Source organism: Mauremys mutica, chromosome 25, assembly GCF_020497125.1.
Source record: "Mauremys mutica isolate MM-2020 ecotype Southern chromosome 25, ASM2049712v1, whole genome shotgun sequence".
Classification (NCBI taxonomy): Eukaryota; Metazoa; Chordata; order Testudines; family Geoemydidae; genus Mauremys; species Mauremys mutica.
The window spans coordinates 14587087-14612946 of record NC_059096.1 but is presented as its reverse complement, the minus strand read 5'-3'; the positions used below and the strand labels follow the sequence as shown (position 1 = coordinate 14612946).

Genomic DNA, 25860 nt, shown 5'->3' with positions numbered 1-25860 from the left:
CCAAATATGGCAATCAGTTAGACCCTGAGCATGTGGGCAAGGCCCATCAGACAGATACCTAGGAAAGAATTCTCTATAGTAACTCAGAGCCCTTCACATCTAGTGTCCCGTCTCCAGCTGTTGGGGATTTTTGATGCACCTGGACACAGTGTGGGCTTCCCCTAAGCTGTACAGACAACGTTGGTGTTTGTCACTGAGGGAGAACAAACAAGGGCAGGAAGCGCACTTTTAATCCCGGATTGTTTATCAAACTCCAGTACCCAGATGCAGGTGCTGCGGGGGAAGAGAGGGGAGATTGTTTGGTGGGGAACTGCCAAACTGATATCCTGAGTCTTAAGATTTGCAGGACTTTCAGAAACAAGAAAATTACTACAGAAAACCATGGAAATCCTGACTATGGCCAATATCCACACGTGGGTGTTGGGGTATGTGTGTGTTGTGGATTGTTTGGCAGGAAACTGCCGGAGCAGCGTCCCCAGTCCGTAATCCTACAAAACTTGCGGAAACAAGATAACTAGTACATAAACAACAAAATCCTGAATAAATAAAGAACAACAGTTTTTCAATAAAAGTTTGGAAAATGCATCACCAAGGACAAGAGGACAGTTGAAGCTCCGACTCGGACCATGCGGCGGCGAGAAGGAACTAAAGATGCAGTTGGTCCATCCTGCCCTTTATCGCCCCAGGCAAAACCACGAGGTAACGCAGAGGCACATGGGTGGACCAAGAGACACTGCTATTTTGAAAAGCTCCATGCGCATTACCCTCGGTGGAATACGAATAGAGACCATCACTCGAAGGAGAACCAGGGCTCTCTGGCAGACAAGAACTGCATAGGTCATATAGTTATGAACTCATTTCAGAGACAATGAACACTGCTCTATTAGGGAATCTGGAGACTTGGAAGGATTAGATTTTTACTGGTAAATGTCGGTAAACATCTATTTCACCATAGACACCCAAACTGAGGAACAAATATCTCCATCGATAACAGAAACATACAGTAAGAAAGTAAGAAAATACTGCTTGAGAACTTATTGGTTTGATTTAAGGATATTTAGTTTGATGTGATGTTGACAGTTTGTATTTTAGTGGCTACAAAGCTTTTTTTTTTTTTAATCTCAACATCTACTGTCATTAAATAATTGACTTACTCTCTCACTGCCTGACTCCCACCCATAATTTCCTGCAACCATCAAAATTTAAATAGATAAAAATCTAAAAATGTTTAAAAATAGACCAATATTATCCATCAAAATTATAAAAAAAAATAAAAATCAACTTCTGCCAAGACTGGTAATTTTGTATCTTGCTCACAACACAGCTTCAACTTCTGATAAAATCTTTCCATTGAAGTTCAAGAGGTTAGCTCCTTTTATCCATGAATACTGTGCACTCAAAAGGGTGCTTTGTCTCTATGAAAACTGGCCAAACAACTAATTCCGCTACCTTCTCTGGTGATATCATGATGCTGAGTTTAAAGAAATTAAATGATCCTTTATCTGATTTCTTAACTAGCTTTCATCGGTGGCTTCCTTAGAACAGCAGATAGCATCGGTGACTGAAAAAACCCAAGGTACAAACTGAAAGGGATGACAGAAAATAGCACGTTAAGAATTGTCACTTCCTGTGAAAGCTCTAGAACTCCTCCTGTTCAATTTCCACTCTGAAAGTGACACTAATCCACATACTTCATTTTTCAAGAATCACAAGAAGTCTGGAAAACAGAGACTAGATAAATTTGCACAGGGTTCAACAATCTTCAAAGATTCTTGGTGATAAAGAAAGCTACAATGAATTTATTCTAGAATTTTTTTTCAAAGACTCTAAGATCTAAACCAACCTCAAATAATATTAAGCCAATAGTTTGACCAGTTTTGCCAGTTTGTATATTTGCCCACCAGACGACTGTACATGTACATAAAATGTAATTTAGGTTACAGTAAAACTCAAGTAGAGGCTGTAGACAATGGATCACATGATCCACTGTCTACAGTCAAGCTCTAAGATACAACCACATTTGCTCCGATCCCTCAGAGAGAGAAAAATACCTACAGGATTTTTATCAAGCGTTCTTACAAATACAATACCCACCTGGTGAAGTGAAGAAACAGATTGACAGAGCCAGAAGGGTACCCAGAAGTCACCTACTACAAGATAGGTCCAACAAAGAAAACAACAGAATGCCACTAGCCATCACCTACAGCCCCCAACTAGAACCTCTCCAGCATATCATCAAGGATCTACAACCTATCCGGAAGGACGATCCCTCACTCTCACAGACCTTAGGGGACAAGACAGTCTTCGCTTACAGACAGCCCCCCAACCTGAAGCAAATACTCACCAGCAACTACACACCACACAACAAAAACACCAACCCAGGAACCAAACCCTGCAACAAACCCCAGTGCCAACTCTGTCCACATCTCTATTCAGGGGACACCATCATAGGACCTAACCACATCAGCCCCACCATCAGGGGCTCATTCACCTGCACATCTACACATGTGATATGTGCCAAGTGCCAACAATGCCCCTCTGCCATATACACTGGCCAAACATAGAATCATAGAATATCAGGGTTGAAGGGACCTCAGGAGGTATCTAGTCTAACCCCCTGCTCAAAGCAGGACCAATTCCCAACTAAATCATCCCAGCCAGGGCTTTGTCAAGCCTGACCTTAAAAACCTCTAAGGAAGGAGATTCCACCACCTTCCTAGGGAACCCATTCCAGTACTTCACCACTCTGAGTGAAAAAGTTTTTCCTAATATCCAACCTAAACCTCCCCCTCTGCAACTTGAGACCATTGCTCCTTGTTCTGTCATCTGCTACCACTGAGAACAGTCTAGATCCATCCTCTTTGGAACCCCCTTTCAGGTAGTTGAAAGCAGCTATCAAATGCCCCCTCATTCTTCTCTTCTGCAGACTAAACAATCCCAGTTCCCTCAGCCTCTCCTCATAAGTCATGTGCTCCAGCCCCCTAATCATTTTTGTTGCCCTCCGCTGGACTCTTTCCAATTTTTCCACATCCTTCTTGTAGTGTGGGGCCCAAAACTGGACACAGTATTCCAGATGAGGCCTTACCAATGTTAAATAGAGGAGAATGATCACATCCCTCGATCTGCTGGCAATGCTCCTACTTATACAGCCCAAAATGCCATTAGCCTTCTTGGCGACAAGGGCACACTGTTGACTCATATCCAGCTTCTGAGGAGGTTGTGAAGGCTAGGACTATAACAATGTTTAAAAGGGAACTGGATAAATTCATGGTGGCTAAGTCCATAAATGGCTATTAGCCAGGATGGGTAAAGAATGGTGTCTCTAGCCTCTGTTCGGCAGAGGATGGAGATGGATGGCAGGAGAGAGATCACTTGATCATTGCCTGATAGGTTCACTCCCTCTGGGGCACCTGGCATTGGCCACTGTTGGTAGACAGATACCGGGCTAGATGGACCTTTGTTCTGACCCGGTACGGTCATTCTTATGTTCTCGTCCACTGGAACCCCTAGGTCCTTTTCTGCAGAACTGCTTCCTAGCCATTCGGTCCCTAGTTTGTAAAGGTGAATGCGATTCTTCTGTCTTAAGTGCAGAACTCTGCACTTGTCCTTGTTGAACCTCATCAGGTTTCTTTTGGCCCAATCCTCTAATTTGTCTAGGTCCCTCTGTTTCCTATCCCTACCCTCCAGCATATCTACCACTCCTCCCAGTTTAGTGTCATCTGCAAACTTGCTGAGAGTGCAGTCCACGCCATCCTCCAAATCATTAATGAACATATTGAACAAAACCGGCCCCAGGACCGACCCTTGGGGCACTCCACTTGAAACCGGCTGCCAACTAGACATGGAGCGGTTGAGCCCGACGATCTAACCAGCTTTCTATTCACCTTATAGTCCAATCATCCAGCCCATACTTCTTTAACTTGCTGGCAAGAATACTGTGGGACACAGTATCAACAGCCTTGCTAAAGTCAAGGAAAAGACAGTTACTCACCGTAGTAACTGTTGTTCTTCGAGATGTGTTGCTCCTATCCATTCCAGTCAGGTGTGCGTGCCGCGCGTGCACGGCTCTTCGGAACATTTTTACCCTAGCAACTCCGGCGGGCCGGCTGGGCGCCCCCTGGAGTGGCGCCGCTACGGCGCTGGATATATACCCCAGCCGGCCCGTCCGCTCCTCAGTTCCTTCTTGACGGCTACTCCGACAGTGGGGAAGGAGGGCGGGTCTGGAATGGATAGGAGCAACACATCTCGAAGAACAACAGTTACTACGGTGAGTAACCGTCTTTTCTTCTTCAAGTGATTGCTCCTATGCATTCCAGTCAGGTGATTCCCAAGCCTTACCAAGGCGGTGGGGTCGGAGTGAGACGTGGCAGAGTGTAAGACTTCGGAGCCGAAGGCTGCATCGTCTCTGGATTGCTGCACCAACGCGTAGTGGGAAGCGAAGGTGTGGACAGAAGACCAGGTGGCCGCTCTACAAATGTCCTGAATGGGGACATGGGCAAGGAAGGCGGCCGACGAGGCATGCGCTCTCATCGAGTGAGCGGTCAGGCGACATGATGGCACGCGAGCAAGCTCGTAGCATGTCCGAATACATGCCGTCACCCAGGAGGAAATCCGCTGCGAGGAGACCGGCTCGCCTTTCATGCGATCGGCGACCGCTACAAACAGCTGGGTCGAACGCCAGAAGGGCTTCGTCCGCTCGATATAAAAAGCGAGGGCCCTGCGGACGTCCAGGGTGTGAAGCTGTTGCTCACGAGGTGAGGCGTGCGGCTTCGGGAAGAAGACCGGAAGGAAGATCTCCTGATTAAGGTGAAAGGCCGACACCACCTTAGGGAGGAAGGCCGGGTGTGGTCGAAGCTGCACCTTGTCTCCATGGAAGACGGTGTATGGTGGACTAACTGTTAGGGCACGGAGCTCGGAGACTCGTCTTGCTGATGTAATTGTGACGAGGAAGGCTGTCTTCCAGGAGAGGTAGAGCAGAGAGCATGTGGCCAGAGGCTCAAAGGGCGGTCCCATAAGCTTGGCCAGAACGAGGTTTAAATCCCAGGTCGGGGCAGGACGCCGCACCGGCGGGTACAAGCGGTCCAGGCCTTTAAGGAAGCGGGAAACCATCTGGTTGGAGAAGATGGAACGACCTCCCATGGATGGACGAAAGGCGGACACGGCTGCCAGGTGCACCTTCAAGGAGGAGACCGCAAGACCTTGCTCCTTAAGGTACCAGAGGTAGTCCAGGATGGTAGGGATAGGGACTACGAAGGGACTGAGGCCTCGTTGATCACACCAGAGCGCGAAACGCTTCCATTTCGCAAGGTAGGTGGAGCAAGTGGAAGGCTTTCTGCTCTCTAGCAGGACTTGCTGCACTGCCGCCGAACGGTCCCTCTCTGCGTGGGTCAGCCACGCAGGTCCCAAGCTGTAAGATGGAGGGACTGTAGGTTCTGGTGACAGAGCCTGCCGAAGTCCTGCGTGATGAGGTCCGGCCATAACGGGAGGGGCATGGGATCCCTAACGGAGAGCTCGAGCAGCAGGGTGTACCAGTGCTGCCTCGGCCAGGCCGGAGCGACGAGTATGACATGGGCCCTGTCCCTCCGAAGCTTCAGTAGCACTCGGTGTACGAGCGGGAACGGAGGGAAGGCGTAGAGGAGGTGATCCGTCCAGGAGCAGAGGAATGCGTCCGACAGGGAGCCTGGGGAGCGACCCTGGTATGAGCAAAACAGATGGCACTTCCTGTTCTCCTTGGAGGCAAACAGGTCTATCTGGGGAAACCCCCACCTCCGGAAAATTGTGTGCACCACATCCGGATGAAGAGACCACTCGTGTGAGAGGAACGACCTGCTGAGATGGTCGGCCAGCGTGTTCTGCACTCCTGGAAGAAAAGACGGTTACTCACCTGTAGTAACTGGTGTTCTTCGAGATGTGTTGCTCCTGTCCATTCCATTGTAGGTGTGCGCGCCGCGCGTGCACGGTTCTTCGGAACATTTTTACCCTAGCAACTCCGGCGGGCCGGCTGGCGCCCCCTGGAGTGGCGCCGCCATGGCGGCTGATATATACCCCAGCCGGCCCGTCCGCTCCTCAGTTCCTTCTTGCCGGCTATTCCGACACTGGGGAAGGAGGGCGGGTCTGGAATGGATAGGAGCAACACATCTCGAAGAACACCAGTTACTACAGGTGAGTAACCGTCTTTTCTTCTTCGAGTGATTGCTCCTATGCATTCCATTGTAGGTGATTCCCAAGCCTTACCTAGGCGGTGGGGTCGGAATGAGACGTGGCGGAGTGTAATACCGCAGAGCCGAAGGCTGCGTCGTCTCGAGACTGCTGCACCAACGCGTAGCGGGAGGCGAAGGTGTGGACAGAAGACCAGGTGGCCGCTCGACAGATGTCCTGGATGGGAACATGGGCCAGGAAGGCGGCCGACGAGGCGTGCGCCCTGGTCGAGTGCGCAGTGAGTCGGCACGGGGGGACGCGAGCAAGCTCGTAGCATGTTCGTATGCAGGCCGTCACCCAGGAGGAAATCCGCTGGGAAGATACAGGCTCGCCTTTCATGCGGTCTGCAATCGCTACAAACAGCTGGGTCGAACGCCGGAAGGGCTTCGTCCGGTCAATGTAGAAAGCGAGGGCCCTGCGGACGTCCAGGGTGTGGAGCTGCTGCTCACGAGGTGAGGCGTGCGGCTTCGGGAAAAAGACCGGGAGGAAGATCTCCTGGTTGAGGTGAAAGGCCGAGACCACCTTGGGGAGGAAGGCCGGGTGCGGTCGAAGCTGCACTTTGTCCCCGTGGAAGACGGTATACGGGGGACCCGCCGTCAGGGCGCGGAGTTCCGAGACTCGCCTGGCGGATGTGATTGCCACGAGAAAGGCTGTCTTGCAGGTGAGATGGAGCAGAGAGCACGTGGCTAAGGGCTCGAAGGGCGGGCCCATCATCTGGGCGAGAACCAGGTTCAGATCCCAAGTCGGAGCAGGAGGACGCACCTGAGGGTAGAGCCGGTCTAACCCTTTAAGGAAGCGGGCAACCATTGGGTTGGAGAAGACGGAGCGACCTCCTATAGCGGGTCGAAAGGCTGACAGCGCTGCCAGGTGTACCCTGAGGGACGAGATCGCGAGACCCTGACCTTTCAGGTACCAGAGGTAATCGAGGACGGTCTGGATGGGGGCCGAGAAGGGGTTAAGACTTTGCTGGTCACACCATAGCGCAAAGCGTTTCCACTTCGCGAGGTAAGTAGAGCGCGTGGAAGGCTTTCTGCTTTCCAGCAGAACTTGCTGCACCGCCGCCGAACATCCTCTCTCTGCGTCGGTCAACCACTCAGGAACCAAGCTGTAAGATGCAGCGACTGCAGGTTCGGGTGACAAAGCCTGCCGAGGTCCTGAGTGATGAGGTCCGGCCATAGCGGGAGGGGAATGGGATCCCGAACCGACAGCTCGAGCAGCATGGTGTACCAATGTTGTCTCGGCCAGGCCGGAGCGACGAGTATTACGCGAGCCCTGTCCCTCCGAAGCTTGAGCAGCACTCGGTGGACGAGCGGGAACGCGTAAAGGAGGGACTCTGTCCACGGCAGGAGAAACGCATCCGAGAGGGAGCCTGGAGCTTGACCTTGGAAGGAGCAGAACCTGTGGCACTTCCTGTTGGCCCGGGAGGCGAAGAGGTCTACCTGGGGAAACCCCCACCTCTGGAAGATTGTGTAAGCCACATCTGGGCGAAGCGACCACTCGTGGGAGGCGAAGGACCTGCTCAGACGGTCGGCCAACGTGTTCTGCACCCCCGGCAGAAAAAACGCTTCGAGGCGAATCGAGTGGGTCACACAAAGGTCCCAGAGGAGCATCGCCTCCTTGCAAAGCGGGGAGGATTGAGCTCCGCCCTGCTTGTTGACATAGAACATGGCTGTGGTGTTGTCCGTGTACAACGCTACACAGCGGTCCTGAAGGTGAGACAGAAAGGCGAGACACGCCAGACGGATCGCTCTCAACTCCCGGACGTTGATATGGAGGGAGAGCTCCTGGGCTGACCAGAGGCCCTGGGTGTGCAGGTCTCCCATGTGAGCCCCCCATCCAAGCGCCGACGCGTCCGTGGTCAGGGTGATCGACGGCCGAGGGCGGAACGGAACCCCTGCGCAGACTGTCTCCGGATCCAGCCACCAGGTGAGCGACTGGAGAGCGGGACTCGGCACCACCACCACCATATCCAGTGGGTCGCGCTGAGGGCGGTACACCGATGCCAGCCACATTTGGAACTGGCGAAGTCGCAGCCTTGCGTGTGCGGTCACAAACGTACACGCTGCCATGTGACCTAGGAGACGTAGGCAGCACTGCACTGTTGTCGTTGGAAAGGCCTGCAGTGACCGTATCAGGGAGGCCAACGTCTCGTGTCGAGCCCGAGGGAGGCAGGCTCTGGCCAGAGTGGAGTCGAGGACGGCTCCTATGAATTCCACTCTTTGAGTCGGAACTAAGTGGGACTTGTCGGCGTTGACAAGCAGGCCGAGGGACCGAAACAGATGCAGTATCTCGGACACCTGAGCTGCTACCAGGTCTTGGGTACGACCACGAATCAGCCAGTCGTCGAGATATGGGTACACATGAATTCGACGACGACGGAGGGCTGCGGCCACGACCGCCATGCATTTGGTGAATACCCTCGGTGCGGTGGAGAGGCCGAAGGGTAACACCGCAAACTGGTAGTGGGTCTCATTGACCATAAAGCGCAGGTAGCGTCTGTGAGGGGGGTAAATTGCCACATGAAAGTAAGCATCCTTCATGTCGAGGGCGGCAAACCAGTCTCCCGGATCCAAGGAAGGGATAATGGTCCCCAAGGTTACCATCCGAAACTTGAGTTTGCAGAGGTACTTGTTCAGCTCCCTGAGGTCTAAGATGGGACGAAGACCTCCTTTCGCCTTGGGGATGAGAAAATACCTGGAGTAGAATCCCCTGCCCCGCCTGCAGGGGGGCACCTCCTCGATGGCACCCACGCTCAACAGAGACTGGACCTCCTGTAAGAGGACTTGCTCGTGAGAGGGGTCCCTGAAGAGGGACGGGGAAGGTGGGTGGGAGGGAGGGGGCGAAATAAACTGTAGGCGGTAGCCGTGCTGGATGGTGTTGAGCACCCAGCTGTCTGATGTTAGAGAACACCACGCCTGAAGGAAGCGGGAAAGACGACTTGAAAACAAAGGGGATGGATCCTGGGGTGAGAGTGGTGCGCCGTCCTCGGGCGTCCCATCAAAAGGCCAGCTTGGGGCCTTGGACGAGCCTTGGGACTGGTTACGCCGCTCGCCCGATGGTCTGCGGCGGAATGGGGCCCTGCGGTTATTAAATGGCCGAGATCTGGCTTGCGGCCCGGGCCGATAGGGTTGTTGCCGGAAGGGACGCCTCTGAGTGGCCGGTGTATGCATCCCCAAAGTGCGGATTGCCACTCGTCCGTCCTTCAGGGTCTGAATTCTGGTGTCAGTTTTCTCAGAAAACAGGCCCTGCATTTCAAAGGGGAGGTCCTGGAGGGTATATTGCACCTCCGGCGGCAAAGTGGACGACTGCAGCCACGCAATGCGTCGCATGGTTACCCCGGACGCCACCGTCCTGGCCCCCGAGTCCGCTGAGTCGACCGCTGCTTTAATCAAGGTCCTGGAGGCCAGCTTGCCCTCTTCTAGGAGGGCCGAGAATTCTCGGCGGGAGTCTTGTGGGGTCAGCTCCGCGAATTTCCCCAGGCATCCCAGGATGTTAAACGTATACCGGGATAGCAAGGCCATTTGATTCGCGATGCGGAGTTGGAGGCCGCCCGCCGAGTAAATCTTGCGTCCGAGCAAGTCCAAGCGTTTGGACTCCTTAGACTTGGGCGCAGCTGCCGGCTGTCCATTACGCTCCCGGTCGTTCACGGACTGTACTACTAAGGAGTCCGGTGTGGGGTGCACATAAAGGTATTCGTACCCTTTAGGTGGTACGGAATATTTCCTCTCCATGCCGCGTGCCGTGGGAGGGACGGAGGATGGCGACTGCCAAATGGCGGCATTGTTCCGCTGGATTGTGCGGATGAACGGTAACGCCACTCTCACGGGGGCGTCTGCTCCCACGACATCCGTGATGGGGTCATCCACCTCCTGGACCTCTTCGACGGGTAGGTTGATGGCTTTCGCTACCCTCCGCAGAAGGTCCTGGTGCGCCTTCAGGTCAATAGGCGGGGGTTCCGATGGTGACGCCCCTGCCACAGCCTCGTCGGGAGAGGAGGACGAGGATTGACCTGGAAGCACCTCTTCAGGTGCCTGCTCTGCCTCTGGGCGATCAGGTGCCAGTGTCTCCTGCCCCAACGGCGTGCCGTGAGTGGCGGTCTGTGGTGTTGGAGACGGGGGTGGCCTGCTGACAGTGGCCACCGGCACCGAGCGCGCCGAGCCAGGCTGTCTCGGAGGGAGGGGAGGTCCCTGCTCATGTTGGGCCCAGGGCACCCAAAATCCCCACTGCTGGGGTCCATGGTCCTGCGGCAGAGACCCCGCTCTGAAGTCTACCACGCTGCCCTCAGGAGAAGCAACTGAGGGCTCCCTCGAAGGCCAGGGAGGAGCCGTTGCGGTTCCCGGGCGGACGTCCGGTGCCGGAGTAAACTGTCGCTCCGGTGCCGACGGACGGTGCCGGTCGTCATGCGGTCTGATGGGCAAACGGGATCTGCGCGAAGCGTGGTGCCGGGAGCTCGACCGACGGCGCCGGGAGCTCGACCGGCGGCGCCGGGAGTCAGACCTGGATCGGGAGCGACGTCGCCGTGAGCGGCTGCGAGAGTCTCGATATCGCCCGCGATGCCTGGAGCCGGACCTGGTGCGGTGCCGGCGACTTGGTGACCGGGACCTAGAGCGCCGCCGGGAGTGCGACCGGCACCGCGATTGCGAGCGGTACCGGGACTGCGACCGGTGACGAGATGGGGAGCGGCGTCTCGACGTTGACCGTCGTGCGGCTCAGCCCCGGTGCGTTGGCGACCGCCGTCTAGAGGGAGAACGGGAGCGAGAGCGGATCATGGTGCTCCGATCACCTCGGCCGCCAGGAGACGGAGGGCGCATCATCAGTGGCTTTCCGATGGACTTCACTGTCCGCACCGGCGGTGCTGGAAGCTGATGGCCCGTATCGGCCGTGAGGTCGATCAGCTCCCTCGCCGTCGCGAACGCCTCTGGCGTGGATGGGAGCCTCAGCTCCTCCTCGGTCGGCACCGGGGAGCTGGGCGGTGCCGGACTCGACGGCCCTTGTGGCGCCGGAGTCGACGGCCCGGTGCACTTCTTGTGCACTGTCTCAGCCTGTACCGTTTTGGTCGGTGGCGGCTGGACTAACGGCTTCTGCTGCTGTTTTGCAGTGGCCGTCTTCGGCACCTTTTGCTTCTTCCTCGGGGAGAGCGAGCGGTGCCGGGTCTTCGGAGCAGGGTGCTGAGACGTGTCGGTACCGGAGCGGCTCGGTGCTGCCAGTGCGCTGCACACGGAGGCCGGTTTCGGTGCCGAAGGAGCTGGTGCCGGAGGTTGGAGAGCCGACTCCATAAGGAGCTGTTTTAAACGAGAGTCCCGCTCCTTCCTCGTCCGAGGCTTAAAAGCCACACAAATCGGGCACTTATCTGTCCTGTGCGACTCTCCGAGGCAGCGGAGGCAGGAGTCGTGCGGGTCACTCACTGGCATCGGCCGCTGGCAAGCCACGCAGGGCTTGAATCCCGGTGCTCCGGGCATAAGCCCGCACCGGGGCGGAAGAAGAGGGCTAACCCCTCTAATTCCCTAACTATTACACTATACAACTAACTAAACAACTATAACAAGAAACTTTAACAAAATACTAACAACTATATACACTAAACTACGGAGAAACGCTAGGGCTGTGGAGGTAAGGGAGCACTCCACTGTTCCTACTAGCCGTCACGGGCGGAAAGAAGGAACTGAGGAGCGGACGGGCCGGCTGGGGTATATATCAGCCGCCATGGCGGCGCCACTCCAGGGGGCGCCAGCCGGCCCGCCGGAGTTGCTAGGGTAAAAATGTTCCGAAGAACCGTGCACGCACGGCGCGCACACCTACAATGGAATGGATAGGAGCAATCACTCGAAGAAGAAATGAAGCTTCCAGGTGAATGGAGTGGGTCATGCAGAAGTCCCACAGGAGCATCGCTTCCATGCAGAGGAGGGAGGAGCGGGCTCCGCCCTGCTTGTTCACGTAGAACATTGCCGTCGTGTTGTCCGTGAAGACGGCCACGCAGCGGCCTTGCAGACGGGCGCGGAAGGTGTGACACGCTAGGCGGATCGCTCGCAGCTCCCGGACATTGATGTGGAGAGCGAGCTCTTGGGGGGACCAGAGACCCTGGGTGTGAAGGTCGCCCAGGTGAGCCCCCCATCCCAACGCCGAGGCATCCGTGGTCAAGGTGATGGATGGGCGAGGAGGACGGAACGGGACTCCTGCACACACGACCTCCGGGTTCAGCCACCAGCTGAGCGAAGCGAGTGTCGGCTTTGTAACGGTGACTACCATGTCTATTGAGTCGCGGTGCGGGCGGTATACCGACGCCAGCCAAGACTGAAAGGGGCGAAGGCGGAGCCTTGCGTACGCCGTGACGAACGTACAGGACACCATGTGGCCCAGGAGGCGCAGGCAGGACCGAACCGTTGTCATGGGAAAGGTGAGAAGGTCCTGGATGATAGATACCATTGTTTGGTGCCGAGAGCATGGGAGGCAGGCCCTGGCCAAAGTGGAGTCGAGGACCGCTCCGATGAACTCCACCCGCTGCGATGGAGCTAGAGTGGACTTCTCGGCATTGATGAGAAGGCCAAGGGACCGAAACAGGGATAGTATCTCTGCCATCTGGTCCTTTACCAGCTGTCGGGATGTCCCGCGAACCAGCCAGTCGTCGAGATATGGGTATACATGAATGCACCGACTACTGCCATGCATTTGGTGAAGACCCTCGGCGCGGTGGACAGGCCAAAGGGTAGCACCACAAATTGGTAGTGCGCACCGTTGACCATGAAACGCAGGTAGCGTCGATGGGGAGGGTAAATTGCGATATGGAAGTACGCGTCCTTCATATCGAGGGTGGCAAACCAGTCTCCCGGATCCAGGGAGGTAATGATGGTCCCCAGGGTGACCATGCGAAACTTGAGCTTGAGCACATACGCGTTGAGCTCTCGGAGGTCCAATATGGGTCGAAGACCTCCTTTCGCCTTGGGGATGAGAAAATATCGGGAATAGAATCCCCTGCCCCGCATGTCGTGAGGCACCTCCTCTATGGCACCCAAGCTCAACAGAGTCTCGACCTCTTGTAGGAGGAATTGCTCGTGAGAGGGGTCCCTGAAGAGGGACAGGGAAGGCGGGTGGGAAGGAGGGGGCGAAACAAATTGAAGGCGGTAACCAGACTGGATTGTACGAAGCACCCAGCTGTCCGATGTTATTTGGGACCACGCCGGAAGAAAGTGGGAAAGGCGGTTGCAAAATAAACGGGAAGGATCCGGTAAAGAGACTGATGGGCCATCTTCGGGCGTCCCATCAAAACGCCTGCTTGGGCCCTTGCGGAGCCTTGGAAGGTGCCTGGCTCTGGTTGCGCCTGTTGCCCGATGGTCTACGGCGACTCAGGCCGGGACGCCTGCTATTGTAGGGTCGCGACCTAGGCTGGTTAAATGGCCGGTAGGGTTGCTGCCGAAAGGACCTTCGCTGGGTAGCCGGTGTGTGCATACCCAGAGTGCGAATGGCTATGCAACCGTCCTTCAGGGTCTGAATTCTGGAATCCGTCTTTTCAGAAAACAGACCCTGAGTGTCGAAGGGTAGGTCCTGCAAGGTGTACTGCACCTCCGGTGGCAATGTGGAGGACTGCAACCAGGAGATGCGCCTCATGGTTACTCCTGAGGCCAGGGTTCTAGCACCCGAGTCCGCGGAGTCCAGAGCGGCCTGGATGGAGGACCTGGAGGACTTCTTGCCCTCTTCCAGGAGGGCCGTGAACTCTTGGCGCAAGGCTGTTGGGATCAGCTCTGCGAATTTCGCCAGGGACACCAAGATGTCAAAGGTGTATCTGGCGAGGAGGGCCATTTGGTTGGCGATTCGGAGCTGGAGACCCCCTGCCGAATAGACCTTTCGGCCCAACAGATCCATGCGCCTCGCTTCCCTGGACTTCGGTGCTGGAGCTGGCTGACCATGCCTCTCCCTGTCGTTGACCGACTGGACGACGAGTGAGTCTGGTGCAGGATGGGTGTATAAGTACTCGTACGCCGTGGGGGGGACGGAGTACTTCCTTTCGACACCGCGGGCGGTGGGAGGGACGGACGCCGGTGACTGCCAGATGGTAGTGGCGTTCTTCTGAATAGTGCGGATGAATGGCAAGGCCACCCGCACTGGAGCCTCAGCTCCAATTACATTTGTCACCGGGTCCTCGTCCTCAGTGACCTCCGCTACCGGGAGGTCGATAGCCTTCACCACCCTGCGAAGGTGGTCCTGGTGGGCCCGCAAGTCAATAGGCGGAGGGTCTGCCGTAGAAGCCCCCGCCACCGCCTCGTCTGGTGAAGATGACGAGGACAGACCTTAGACCACCACCTCCGCAAGTGGTTCCTCTATGGGGTGGGCAGCTGACTCGGACCGTGGATGCTCCGTGGGATCAGGGGGTAACTGGGCCTCACCCGGTGATGGGGGCGACCTGCTGACAGTGGCCTCCGGCACTCTGTGTTTGGAGGCTGGGGTCCGCTGGGGGCAAGGTAGCCCTTGAGCTTTGTATTGGGCCCAGGGGACCCAAAAACCCCACTGCTGTGCCCCGTGGACTTGTCCGTGCGGGGCTGCCTGGAGATGGCCATAGCTGTCTGCCCGCGAAGTGACCGATGAGTGACGGGATGGCCATGGAGGTGCGGAGGCGCTGATGGACTGCGCCGTCGAAACTGGCAACCTGTCCCCGGACGGTGCCGAGGGTCGGTGCCGGTCGTTGCGGTACCGAGATGGTGAACGAGACCATCGACTGCCGCGGTGCCGGGAGCTCGACCGGTGCCGGGAGCTCGACCGGGATCTCGACCAGCGGTGCCGGGAGTGGCTCCTGGAGTCACGGTGCCGGGAACGGTGCCGGGAATTGGACCTTCTGCGGTGCCGACGGGACGGTGATCGGGACTGGGAGCCTCTCCGGGAGTGCGACTGGTACCGCGATGTTGAGCGGTACCGGGACTGCGACCGGCGTTGAGAAGGTGAACGGTACCGCGATGGAGAGCGGTGCCGGGACCTGGAGCGGCGCGACGGTGACTGTCTTCGGGACCGGGAGCGAGACCGAGTCCTGGAGCGCCGTCTATCCCGTCCGTCAGGGGAAGGGGGCCGCATCATAGCCGGCTTGCCCGCTGACTTAACAGCCCACACCGGCGGTGCTGGGGGCTCGGTGCCTCTGTGAGCTCTATGAGCTCTCTCGCCGTCGAGAACGTCTCGGGCATGGATGGGAGCTGTAGCTCGACCGCGGTCGGCACCAGGGAGCAAGGTGGTACCGGACTCAACGGCCCTTGTGGCGCCGGAGTCAACGGTACGGTGCACGGTCTGTGCACCGCCACAGCCGGTACCGGAGGCGTCGGTGATGCCTGGGCTACTGGTCCCGAAGGCTACGGCTGCGAGGTCGCCTTCGCTGGCTTACGCTTTCTTGACGGGGAGAGGGAACGGTGCCGGGTCGCCGGTGCCGCTCGCAGAGGCCGAGGAGCCTCGGTACCAGATCGGCTCGGGGCCGCAGGTGCGCTGCGCGCCGATGATGACTTCGGCGCCGGTGGGGTCGGTGCCGGGGGCTGGAGCGTTGCCTCCATGAGGAGCTGCTTCAAACGACTGTCCTGCTCCTTTCTCGAACGAGGTTTAAAAGCCGTGCAGATAGGGCACTTATCTGGACGGTGAGTCTCCCCGAGGCAGCGCAGGCAGGAGTCGTACGGATCCCCGACCGGCATGTGCCGCTGGCAAGTCGCACAGGGCTTAAACCCCGGTGCCTTGGGCATGAGCCCGCACCGGTTGCGGAAGAAGAGGGGTAAACCCCCCTTATTCCCTTATCCTAAACTATAACTAACTAACTTATTCAACTATCTAACAACTAAGTACTTAACAACTATATACATACAAAGGTAGAGAAACGCTAGGGCTGTGGAGGACAGAGAGCACTCCACTGTTCTAACTGGCCGTCACGGGCGGTAAGAAGGAACTGAGGAGCGGACGGGCCGGCTGGGGTATATATCCAGCGCCATAGCGGCGCCACTCCAGGGGGCGCCCAGCCGGCCCGCCGGAGTTGCTAGGGTAAAAATATTCCCAAGAGCCGTGCACGCACGGCGCGCACACCTGACTGGAATGCATAGGAGCAATCACTCGAAGAAGAACAACACATCCACTGCTTTCCCCTCATCCACAGACCCAGTTATCTCTTCATAGAAGGCAATTAGGTTAGTCAGGCATCACTTGCCCTTGGTGAATCCATGCTGACTGTTCCTGATCACTTTCCTCTCCTCTAAGTGCTCCATGATTTTTCCAGGGACTGAGGTGAGGCTGACTGGCCTGTAGTTCTCTGGATCCTCCTCCTTCCCTTTTTTAAAGATGGGCACTACAGTAGCCTTTCACTTAAAAGGATTATGGGAAGCTTCCGGAGGTCAGTCACAGCATACTAAAATTATTCTCTGTTTACACTGGCGCAGCAGCGCTATACTCTTTATTCCTCTCATGGAGGTGGAGTACAACCAGCGCTGTAGCCACGGAGATACAGCGCTGTATGTGCCTTGCCAGTGTGGACGGGGAGTGAGTTACAGTGCTATAAAGCCACCAACAGTGCTGTAACTCTCAAGTGTAGCCAAGGCCCCAGTCTCTAAGGTGCCACAAGGACTCCTCTGTTTTTGCTGATACAGACTAATACGGCTACCACTCTGGAAGTAGAGTTCGGGCTCCCAATTTTCTTTTGTTAAAAAGGAAAGGGAAAGAGCTGTACAAAACTAATACTAATAGAAATGTTTTATAAATAAAAATATTGTTTCTCCTCCACCCCTCAAAAAAGCCAGGGTGGGTTTACAATATCATTCACATGCAGTATTAGAAACCCTAAAACAGCTGCATTATGCAGGGCATCTGAGAACCTGAAAGTGAAATTGGTCATCATCAAAAGTGAAACTGAGTAGTCTTATTCCACTACCAATACTGAGGGGAAAAGATTAAGAGTTTTAATAATTTACAGTGTTAACTGATTTAGTAGTAATTTGTTTTAACTATGGTTTGCTGAAGCAGGGCTTAATTCCATATGTCCTTGTCTATGCCACTAAAATTCCCTAGTTCAGATAGGGCCTTCCAGTTAAATAGTAATCAGCCCTGGTTGGCTGCATGCATCTGACACCCACTGTCAGTAGTGGTTTCACAGTAGCAGCCATGTTAGTCTGTATCTGCAAAAAGAACAGGAGTACCTGTGGCACCTTAGAGACTAACAAATGTATTTGAGCTAAGCTTTTGTGGGCTACAGCCCACTTCATCGGATGCATGCAGTGGAAAATACAGTAGGAAGATATATATATATTATACACACACACACACAGAGAACATGAAACAATGGGTGTTACCATACACACTCTAAGGATAGTGATCAGTTAAGGTGAGCTATTACCGGCAGGAGAGGAAAAAAACTGTTTGTAGTGGTAATGAAAATGATCCATTTGCAGCAGTTGACAAGAAGTTGTGAGGAACAGTGGGGGGGGGGGGGGAATAAACACAGGGAAATAGTTTTACTTTGTGTAATGACCCATCCACTCCCTGTCTTTATTCAAGCCTAATTTAATGGTGTCCATTTTGCAAATTAATTCCAATTCAGCAGTCTCTCATTGGAGTCTGTTTTTGAAGTTTTTTTTGTTGTAATATTGCGACTTTTAGGTCTAATCGAGTGACCAGGGAGACTGAAGTGTTCTCCGACTGGTTTTTTAATGTTATGCTTCTTGACATCTGATTTGTGTCCATTTATTGTTTTACATAGAGACTGTCTGGTTTGGCCAATGTACATGGCAGAGGGACATTGCTGGCACGTGATGGCATATAATCACATTGGTAGATGTGCAGCTGAACGAGCCTCTGATAGTGTTGCTAATGTGATTAGGTCCTATGATGGTGTCCCCTGAATAGATATGTGGACAGAGTTGGCAACACGTTTTGTTGCAAGGATAGGTTCCTGGGTTAGTGTTTTTGTTGTGTGGTCTATGGTTGCTGGTATTTGCTTCAGGTTGGGGGGCTGTCTGTTAGCAAGGACTGTCCTGTCTCCCAAGATCTGTGAGAGTGATGGATCGTCCTTCAGGATAGGTTGTACATCCTTGATGATGCACTGGAGAGGTTTTAGTTGGTGGCTGAAGGTGACGGCTAGTGGCATTGTTACTTTCTTTGTTGGGTCTGTCCTGTAGTAGGTGACTTCTGGGTACCCTTCTGGTGCTGTCAATCTGTTTCTTCACTTCAGCAGGTGGGTACTGTAGTTGTAAGAATGCTTGATAGAGATCTTGTAGGTTTTTGGCTCTGTCTGAGGGGTTGGAGCCAATGCGATTGTATCGTAGAGCTTGGCTGTAGACAATGGATCGTGCGGTGTGGTCTGGATGAAAGCTGGAGGCATGTACGTAAGTATAGTGGACAGTAGGTTTCCGGTATAGGGTGGTGTTTGTGTGACCATCACAGGTAAACAAACCAGCCCAGCCCACCAGGGGCTTTCCGTACACAAGCGGTGACCTCAGTTTGAGAAACGCTGGCCTAAGGTACTTTACTATTCGGATAGCAATCTTCACTCTGCTCCAAAGACTGGTTTAAAAATCTCTCACTTAAAATGTGTTTGCAAAAGCTTTGTTTGCAATAACTTTAATTTTCACCTATACTGTTATGGACAACAAAGAATAGAAAGAACATTTGTCAATTCCTTTGTTTACACCAAACATGTTTTATCTCCTGAAACTGTGGGCAATTCTGGTTCTTCTTTGCTTTCAAGTAGCAATTAATGTAGGTTGTTATGGTTAAGACCATGCCCCACCCACCAATGTTTTAAATAAGTATAAATTAACAGAGAAAGCCTTTCAAACAGTCAGCATTGCAGAAACTTTCATTCTACATTTTATATCATGATGATTTCTACACTACATATGCAGTAGTTTTAAAACACTTTCAGCTAACCATTGTGTCATCACTGTTAATGTTGTTAAAAAACATTCAAGGCTAGGCCATTATCAAATGTATCCCGAAGAATTATTTTCAGAAATCTTTTAACTAGCTTATGCTCTTTTCTACACTGAGCACAAGCATGACAGTTGAAATGGTCAACTCGATATGTACATGAGGCCTTCTTAACCAGAATCAGAGCTAGTTGGTTTTCTGAATCCTTTGAAGCAGAGATCACAGCAATAAGCATGATGTGGTTAAGAAATTGGACTGAGATCCAGGAGACTGGAGATCAATATCTGGCTCTGTCAAACTTCCTGTGATTTTGGGCAAGCCACTGTCCTGTGCCTTAGATCTCTTGTCTGTACAGTGACAGAACTTTCTCATCCTTTGTCTTGTCTATTTAGACTGTAAGCACTTTGGATCAGGGATTATCTATGTGTACATACAGTGCCTCGCACAAGGGAGCCCTGAGCTCAGTTAGGGCCTCTAGGTGCTATCATAATTCAAACAACTACAGCAGTTTAGGAAAACAGAGAATAGTTCTGTATTCACTAAGGGCGAAATTCAGCCCATTGCACAGGGCTTGCAAAAGGCTCTCTTCACGTGTTAAACTTGGGATGTAACTGGGATATAAAGCATTGTCCATGCTCTCATCCCAAGTTAACCTCTGAATGGCTGGTGGCAGCTACAGATTTTTTTCATAAACACTTCAGATATTTAAGATACTGGTAAAAGGAAATTGATTTAATAATTCAACCTGTCCAATCTTCTCTGCTTTCAGAACCAACTCTAGCTTGCTATGAATCTAAAGCTCTGACTCAAGATTTGACTCACCTGTGACATTCTCTATTGACTCAGCTCATACTGAGAGTGTATATTTAGAAGTGAATCACATTACCTGACACATCGGGCTTGTACACACTGCCACTTATGTTGGTACAATTTATGTCACTCAGGGGTATGCATAAGCCACATCCCAAGCAATATAAGTTACACCGACCTACGCGCCAGTGCGGACAGCACTGTGTCGACAGGAGAGCTTCTCCCTCAGACATAGCTACTTCCTCTTGCAGAGGTGGTTTTATTATGCCAACAGGAGAGCTCAGCACAGAGCATCTTCACCAGATGTGCTACAGTGGCACAGCTGCATTGGTATATGTGCGCCGCTGTAGCGCTTCCAGTGTAGACTAGCTCTTCTTTATGAGAAGGCCTAGGAAACAACCTTTTTACAATACGTTTTATCATTCCTCCAGAAAGGTGCCATAAAACAAAATTCTTTCAATATTTACTCAGCCAACAGCTGTACTCACTCTTTGCTAATCAGGACAAGCCACAACTGCTCTGAACATTTTTAACATCCCAAATGTCTCTTGGCTGCCACACCAGGTTGGTCAGAAACATCGAAAGCTATGCTCACCAGGGACAAAGGCACTGCCACTAGTCAGAGTAAAATGTAAGTGGGTGGCAGATTTTCTCAACAGGGGTCTCATAGCTCGGGAACATCTGTCCCTGAGATGTAAGAGTGACCAGCTCTCGGGGCAGGGGCTGTCTTTTTGTGGTGTACACACAGTACCTGCTACAGCGAAGCCCTACAACTGGGCTGCCACGTGCTACTGCAATATAAACACCACTACCACCATCTGCATCTTGGCCTATCCAGCATAAGTAATGATAGTTTGTTTATTAATATTAATGATTGATAATAAATTACCCACCCATAAGAGGGAGAGAAAGTTTTCAATGACTTTTTCTGCAAAGCACTTCAATGCCAAGGTGATGAATGTGGTCTAAAACATCTACTGAGATTGGACAGAGGTCACCTCTAACCAGGCTCGAACAGCCCTCCAGTGCTTCTGTATGAAGGTCAGTAGCTGCCCTGTCTCGTTACTGAAAAAACTCATCTCAAACCCTAAGCTCCATGATTTAGGAACTGTTTTTAAGAACTAAAGACAAAGTTCCTGCCAGTTTTTAGTAGCATCTTTCACAATTCAAACATTTCTGCATATTCCCTCTCCACTTCAAGACAGTGATGGCAGACTAGTGAGGCTCTAAATGAGACGCAATACTAACTGCTAATTCCACTGGCATGTACAGTGAGCAAAGTGCCAAGCCTCGGGAAAGGTGGATTCCAAAAAGAGGGTAGGAGTTGGGCTGAAAGAGAAGGAAGTGAAAAAGGACTTGCATTAAAGCTGGCACTTAAACTATTCCTTTCACATTAGGGACTCCAACCCAGGAAGGTTTACCATGTTTGTTACAAAGGTTTTAACAGGTTCAATGGGAACACAAGTAACTTTCAGTCATTCCTGTGTGTGTAGCCTAACACAATGACCTCCAGAAAGGCAAAAGAGTAACATTTTGAACACACACTTGTGAAATAAGGCAATGTCTACACCACCCTGCAGTTTGGACAATGGAGGGGTGAATATCAGTGCACACCAACATGCTGCACTGTAACTCCTATGTGTGGATGCTGCGTGTGCAAACTAAAAGGGTCTTAGTTTGCATTACATAGGACCTTTCAGTTCATGCCTGCAGCGTGCACATGGGGGAGTTACTGCACAGCAGTTTGGTGCATAGTGCTATTCACATCCCCATAGTCTGAACAGCAGGGTAGGGTAGACATAGCCTAAGGTAAGCAGCATAGCAGGTTATCAGAGGTATAACCTACAGTCTTCAGAAATGGTCACTAGCAATTGTATTCCATGTGTGGATCTCCATCCCTGTTTTCATTTACAATGGCCAGCATGGCTAATCATATTAAAGCAATCTCTCTTGCCTACTGCTCTGCATTGCTTTTAACGTTTTGATAATGTGTCATGTGCCCTGCAATTCTTTTGTGAATGACACTACATACCACATGTACATTTTGTTGTGCTTTAACCACCTCCTTCTCTGGCCTTGTCTTCAATAGGAAAAAAGGCTTGTCCTTAGCTCAGGTTAGCAGGAGATAAAATCCAGGTGAAGACCAGCCAGTCTGTAGCTTGCACGATTCATAGACTGTAAAGCCAGAAGGGACCGTTGTGATTATCTAGTCTGACCTCTTACATAACACAGCCCCGTAGGTCTTCCTAGTTAGCAGGTTGAGGTAAACCTAGGCCCCCCCATAGGTTAACTGAACTTGCTAACTTGTAGGAAAACCTCAAACTGCATTGTCCCCATTAGGATTTTACCTCCTGGGGTTAACTCAGATAGGATACTAGAGGATGTATTGTGTTACCTTCTGATCTTCATTCCAAATCTGTCTGGAGAGTCACTATCTTTATGAAAGACAGCTGTAGCTCCATAGACAGGAGATGATCGCTTTCCTCCACCCGCCCAGAAAAACGAAAACCAAAAACATTGAGGCATAAAGTGGAAACAGATCGTAGAAGTTCAATAGGCAGTTTATAGTCAAAGCACAGAGGACCATGTTTGGACTCCATGTTGGGAACCTATGAACTACTGGTGGCACAGGCACTGACTTTTGTTTTTGCCAGTGGGTGTTTACTCCTCTCTACCCCCTCCCGCCCATGTGAGTGGTGGGCAGGTTAATATGACTCTGTGGGTGCTGAGCACCACTTATCTTTTTTCAGTGGGTGCTTGAGCCCCAGAGCAGCCAACAAGTCAGACTGGTGGATTAAACTGAGTCATTGTTCCAGGAACCAAACATATGGTGGTAAGTGGAGGTTCTCTTAGGGTCTTACAGCTCAGAACTGCTAGTGATGGCTGACACTTGTCTTCAGTGAATTGGGCTTGAGGCCATCCTACATGAACTCCAATACATTTCACTTTGTCCTGACATTAATTCTCCTCCCATAGCACCCAAACCCAAGCTTTGTTCTGCAGACTGCATATATGCTTGTGGAGTGCCCAAACCCCGCTGAGTAGCCCAATGATTGCAATTCCCTCCCCTCAGCTTCCCTGCTGTTTTAGCAATGATGGGTTTCAGTAAAGGATTGGGCTATTGCTCAGAATCCCTCTCCATATCATTAAATCCGAGAAGGCTCCAGCTGCATTCTGACCAGTCTCAGGAAGAGGCAATTAGGGCCACCATGGCTTATTCCCTCAGGATCTTCATTTTAGTCAGTAGCTGACTGAGAGGGAGAGAAAAAAGAAGGGCCAATGGCCAACCCTGGGAGAGAGAGCACCAGCAGCCTCTGCTCTGGGATCTGATCTCATTATAAAGAGCCTCTCTTTTGGATCATTTGGGGGGCAAATGATCCGGGATGGGACGGTCGAACATTTGTGTCACTTTGAAGAATGTTACAAGATCCAGACTACATACTCCCATGTCCTGGTCTAAAATCCCTCCTGCTGAGCCAGTCTGCTGTCATGTTTCCTTTTCCATTTATGAGGATAGCTCTGATAGGGCAGGGATGTTACGAAGAGAGTTACGTTGTGGTACACGGATGATCTCGTTCCCAACTAGCGATTGTTACATGCCATGGCTGTGGTGCTGGTGGTGTGGACTATGACATTGAGATGACAGATGGCTTGTTGGAAGCGAAGAGCAGCTCGCCTGATGAAGGTCTTTCACAGATTTCTTGTTCTAACTCTTGTCTGAATTGATAATTCTCCCTCCTGTGTGGAGGATTAGGAAGATGAGGGAAAGGGGAGGGGGGTGAAGGTCTTTTCCTCATTCTTACGATTCTTGGCTTCCTTCTGTTTGTACCCTGAGCTTGTCACGTGAGAGGATAAGACAAGATGGGTGGAGAGACTGACCTTGTTTTTTCCTAGGGGTTATGTCAGTGATTGGGAAAGGGGTGGCCATGCCTAATTATCAGAGGAGTCATGGCTAGTGGTCAGGGCAGGAGTCGTTAGCTGGAAACTGGTGCCCAGGCCAATCAGAGTCCAGTGCCAAGGGTCAGAGCTGGAATTAGGAGCTGGGGCCCAGGGTCAGAACTGGAGTGAGGAAAGGCAGGGAACAAGCAGGCACAGGAGTTATCACCTACGGGCAAATGCTTTCAGCAGCTGCTAAACTGCTGCTGCTGGGCTTAAGAACCAGCCTATTGACTCTTCCAACTAATCAGGTGATGTAGCCAATCAGGCAGCCTATTGCAGGTCAGCTGTCCTCACCAGGTAGCTTAGAGACTGGCTCTGCTGAAGGCCCTGTTTCCAGACAGTTTACATCCCTCATTGGGGATTCTCCTTACACAGAGGAGCATCAGAGAGCGAGCGAGCTCAGATGCAGTTTAGGTGTGGGTTCATGTTCAGACATATTCTTACTGGACCTCTCTGTCCCTATAATCCTCCTTATCTGGCCATTTCATCTTAGAAGCAGCAGAAGCACCCCAGGCATGTCTGCTTTTTTGGCTTATTTCTGCCTCTGGAAAACTGCCAAGGTGTGGCTTCTTGGGGTTTGTTTGGGTTTTTTTTTGGGGGGGGAAGAGGAGTTGGAGGGGAGACTTAAAAAGAATCACAAAGCCCCATCACAAGCAGATCACCTTGGTCTGACACTGGCATGGACTATGGGCAGAGAATGCTGGGGAATTCCAGGAAGGGGTGATCCTTGCTCCTGCATGCAGCCAAATGAAGAAGGTGCATGCCCCACAGTTCAGTTTGTTGGACGGGGGGGAAGATACATGAAAAGGAAGGAGTAAAATGGGGGTGGGGGGAAGAAGAATTATTCTTGAAGATTGGCTGGAATCACTGGAGCCTGTCCCTAGCGTAGCAGTTCTTTCCTGGTGGGGTGTGATTCAGGAGGGTTGCACTCATAAGCTGAAAAATCAGCTAAAATCAGTAGGATCCAGCAGCAGTCTGCAGTGGGAGGAAGGAATGACTTCTTCCCCCTGCTTTGATCTCCCATCCCTCATGCACATCACCCACTCCCACGGCAGCTCCATAGTCCCTCCCCAGCACAGAAAGGGCTCAGATACAGTCCTGAAGGGGCAGAACAGCCTCTCAGAGCAGCACTTCCCCTGCCCTCGGGTGGAGCACTGAGCAGGCACAGGACAAGGAGAGGAGAGAGAATCACACACACAGACACCCCGCCGACCTCTGCCCCAGATGGTCTCCACAGTACCTGTTTGGATCCACAATAAACAGCATGGCAGAAAAATTGTTCTGTGACTTATCTCTCACATTCCTTTGCCCCTGCAAATATGGTGGGATGCTTGAGGATTTTTCGGCTATTTGATGGGTTGTGGGTAGAAACAAAGAGTTGAGAACCACAGCCCTAGAGAACCTCAGCTGGCTCTCCCATCACTTCTGTTGAGAAACTGAGTACGTTCACTTAATGGTTGTATTATATAAAAAAGGAAAACCTCTAGGGGTAAAACCACCTGCATTAACAATTCAGGTCCCTTATCTTGAGTAAACAACTAACAAGTTAACAAGGTTTCCATTTCAAAACTTTATTATTTGACCCAGATATGCACCATGTTAGTTTTATGCCACATTAATGTCAAACAATTTGCTGAGTGTGAACTTCAAAGAAGAAACCTGAAGGTTTGAAAAAAACGTTATGAAAGCTAAGTTCTCTCTGCTAGATAATGTCATACGCACAGAAGAAATCAGACATTAAAACAGCAACGAGAAAGCAAACTGTAAAAACAAATTCCATCCTGTGGCACCATAAGAACACCTACATAGGGTCATCTGCAGGGTTGGAACCTTTAGCTCCAGTGCACATCTCTTCCACTGGAGGTAAGGAAATAACGGATAGAAGTAGTAGGTTGTCATCCTCTGGGGGCACCAGCACTAGAGGGGGATGGGACATGCTTGCCTGTGGATTTCAGAAATATTTGCTGATAGCAAAGGAATGGTGAGACTCAGGAATCCTGAGGTCCCTTCAGGACTCTGGAGTCTAGTTGTCACAGACTCTTC

General features: G+C 52.2%; 1 protein-coding gene across 4 annotated transcripts in view; it reads right to left on the bottom strand.

Annotated features, from left to right (window-relative positions):
• The window catches only part of MYO1D (myosin ID), a 392910-nt gene that overhangs the window by 97021 nt on the left and 270029 nt on the right, over positions 1 to 25860 (bottom strand). The window contains exon 22 of one of the 4 annotated variants that reach the window (XM_044999486.1): positions 25621 to 25759. The exons of the other annotated variants lie outside the window; for them this stretch is intronic. Within the exon in view, the coding sequence (XP_044855421.1) occupies positions 25735 to 25759 (25 nt within the window). The 3' untranslated portion in view covers positions 25621 to 25734. Of the gene's footprint in view, positions 1 to 25620; positions 25760 to 25860 lie in introns of those variants that run through there. 4 annotated transcript variants of the gene reach the window in all.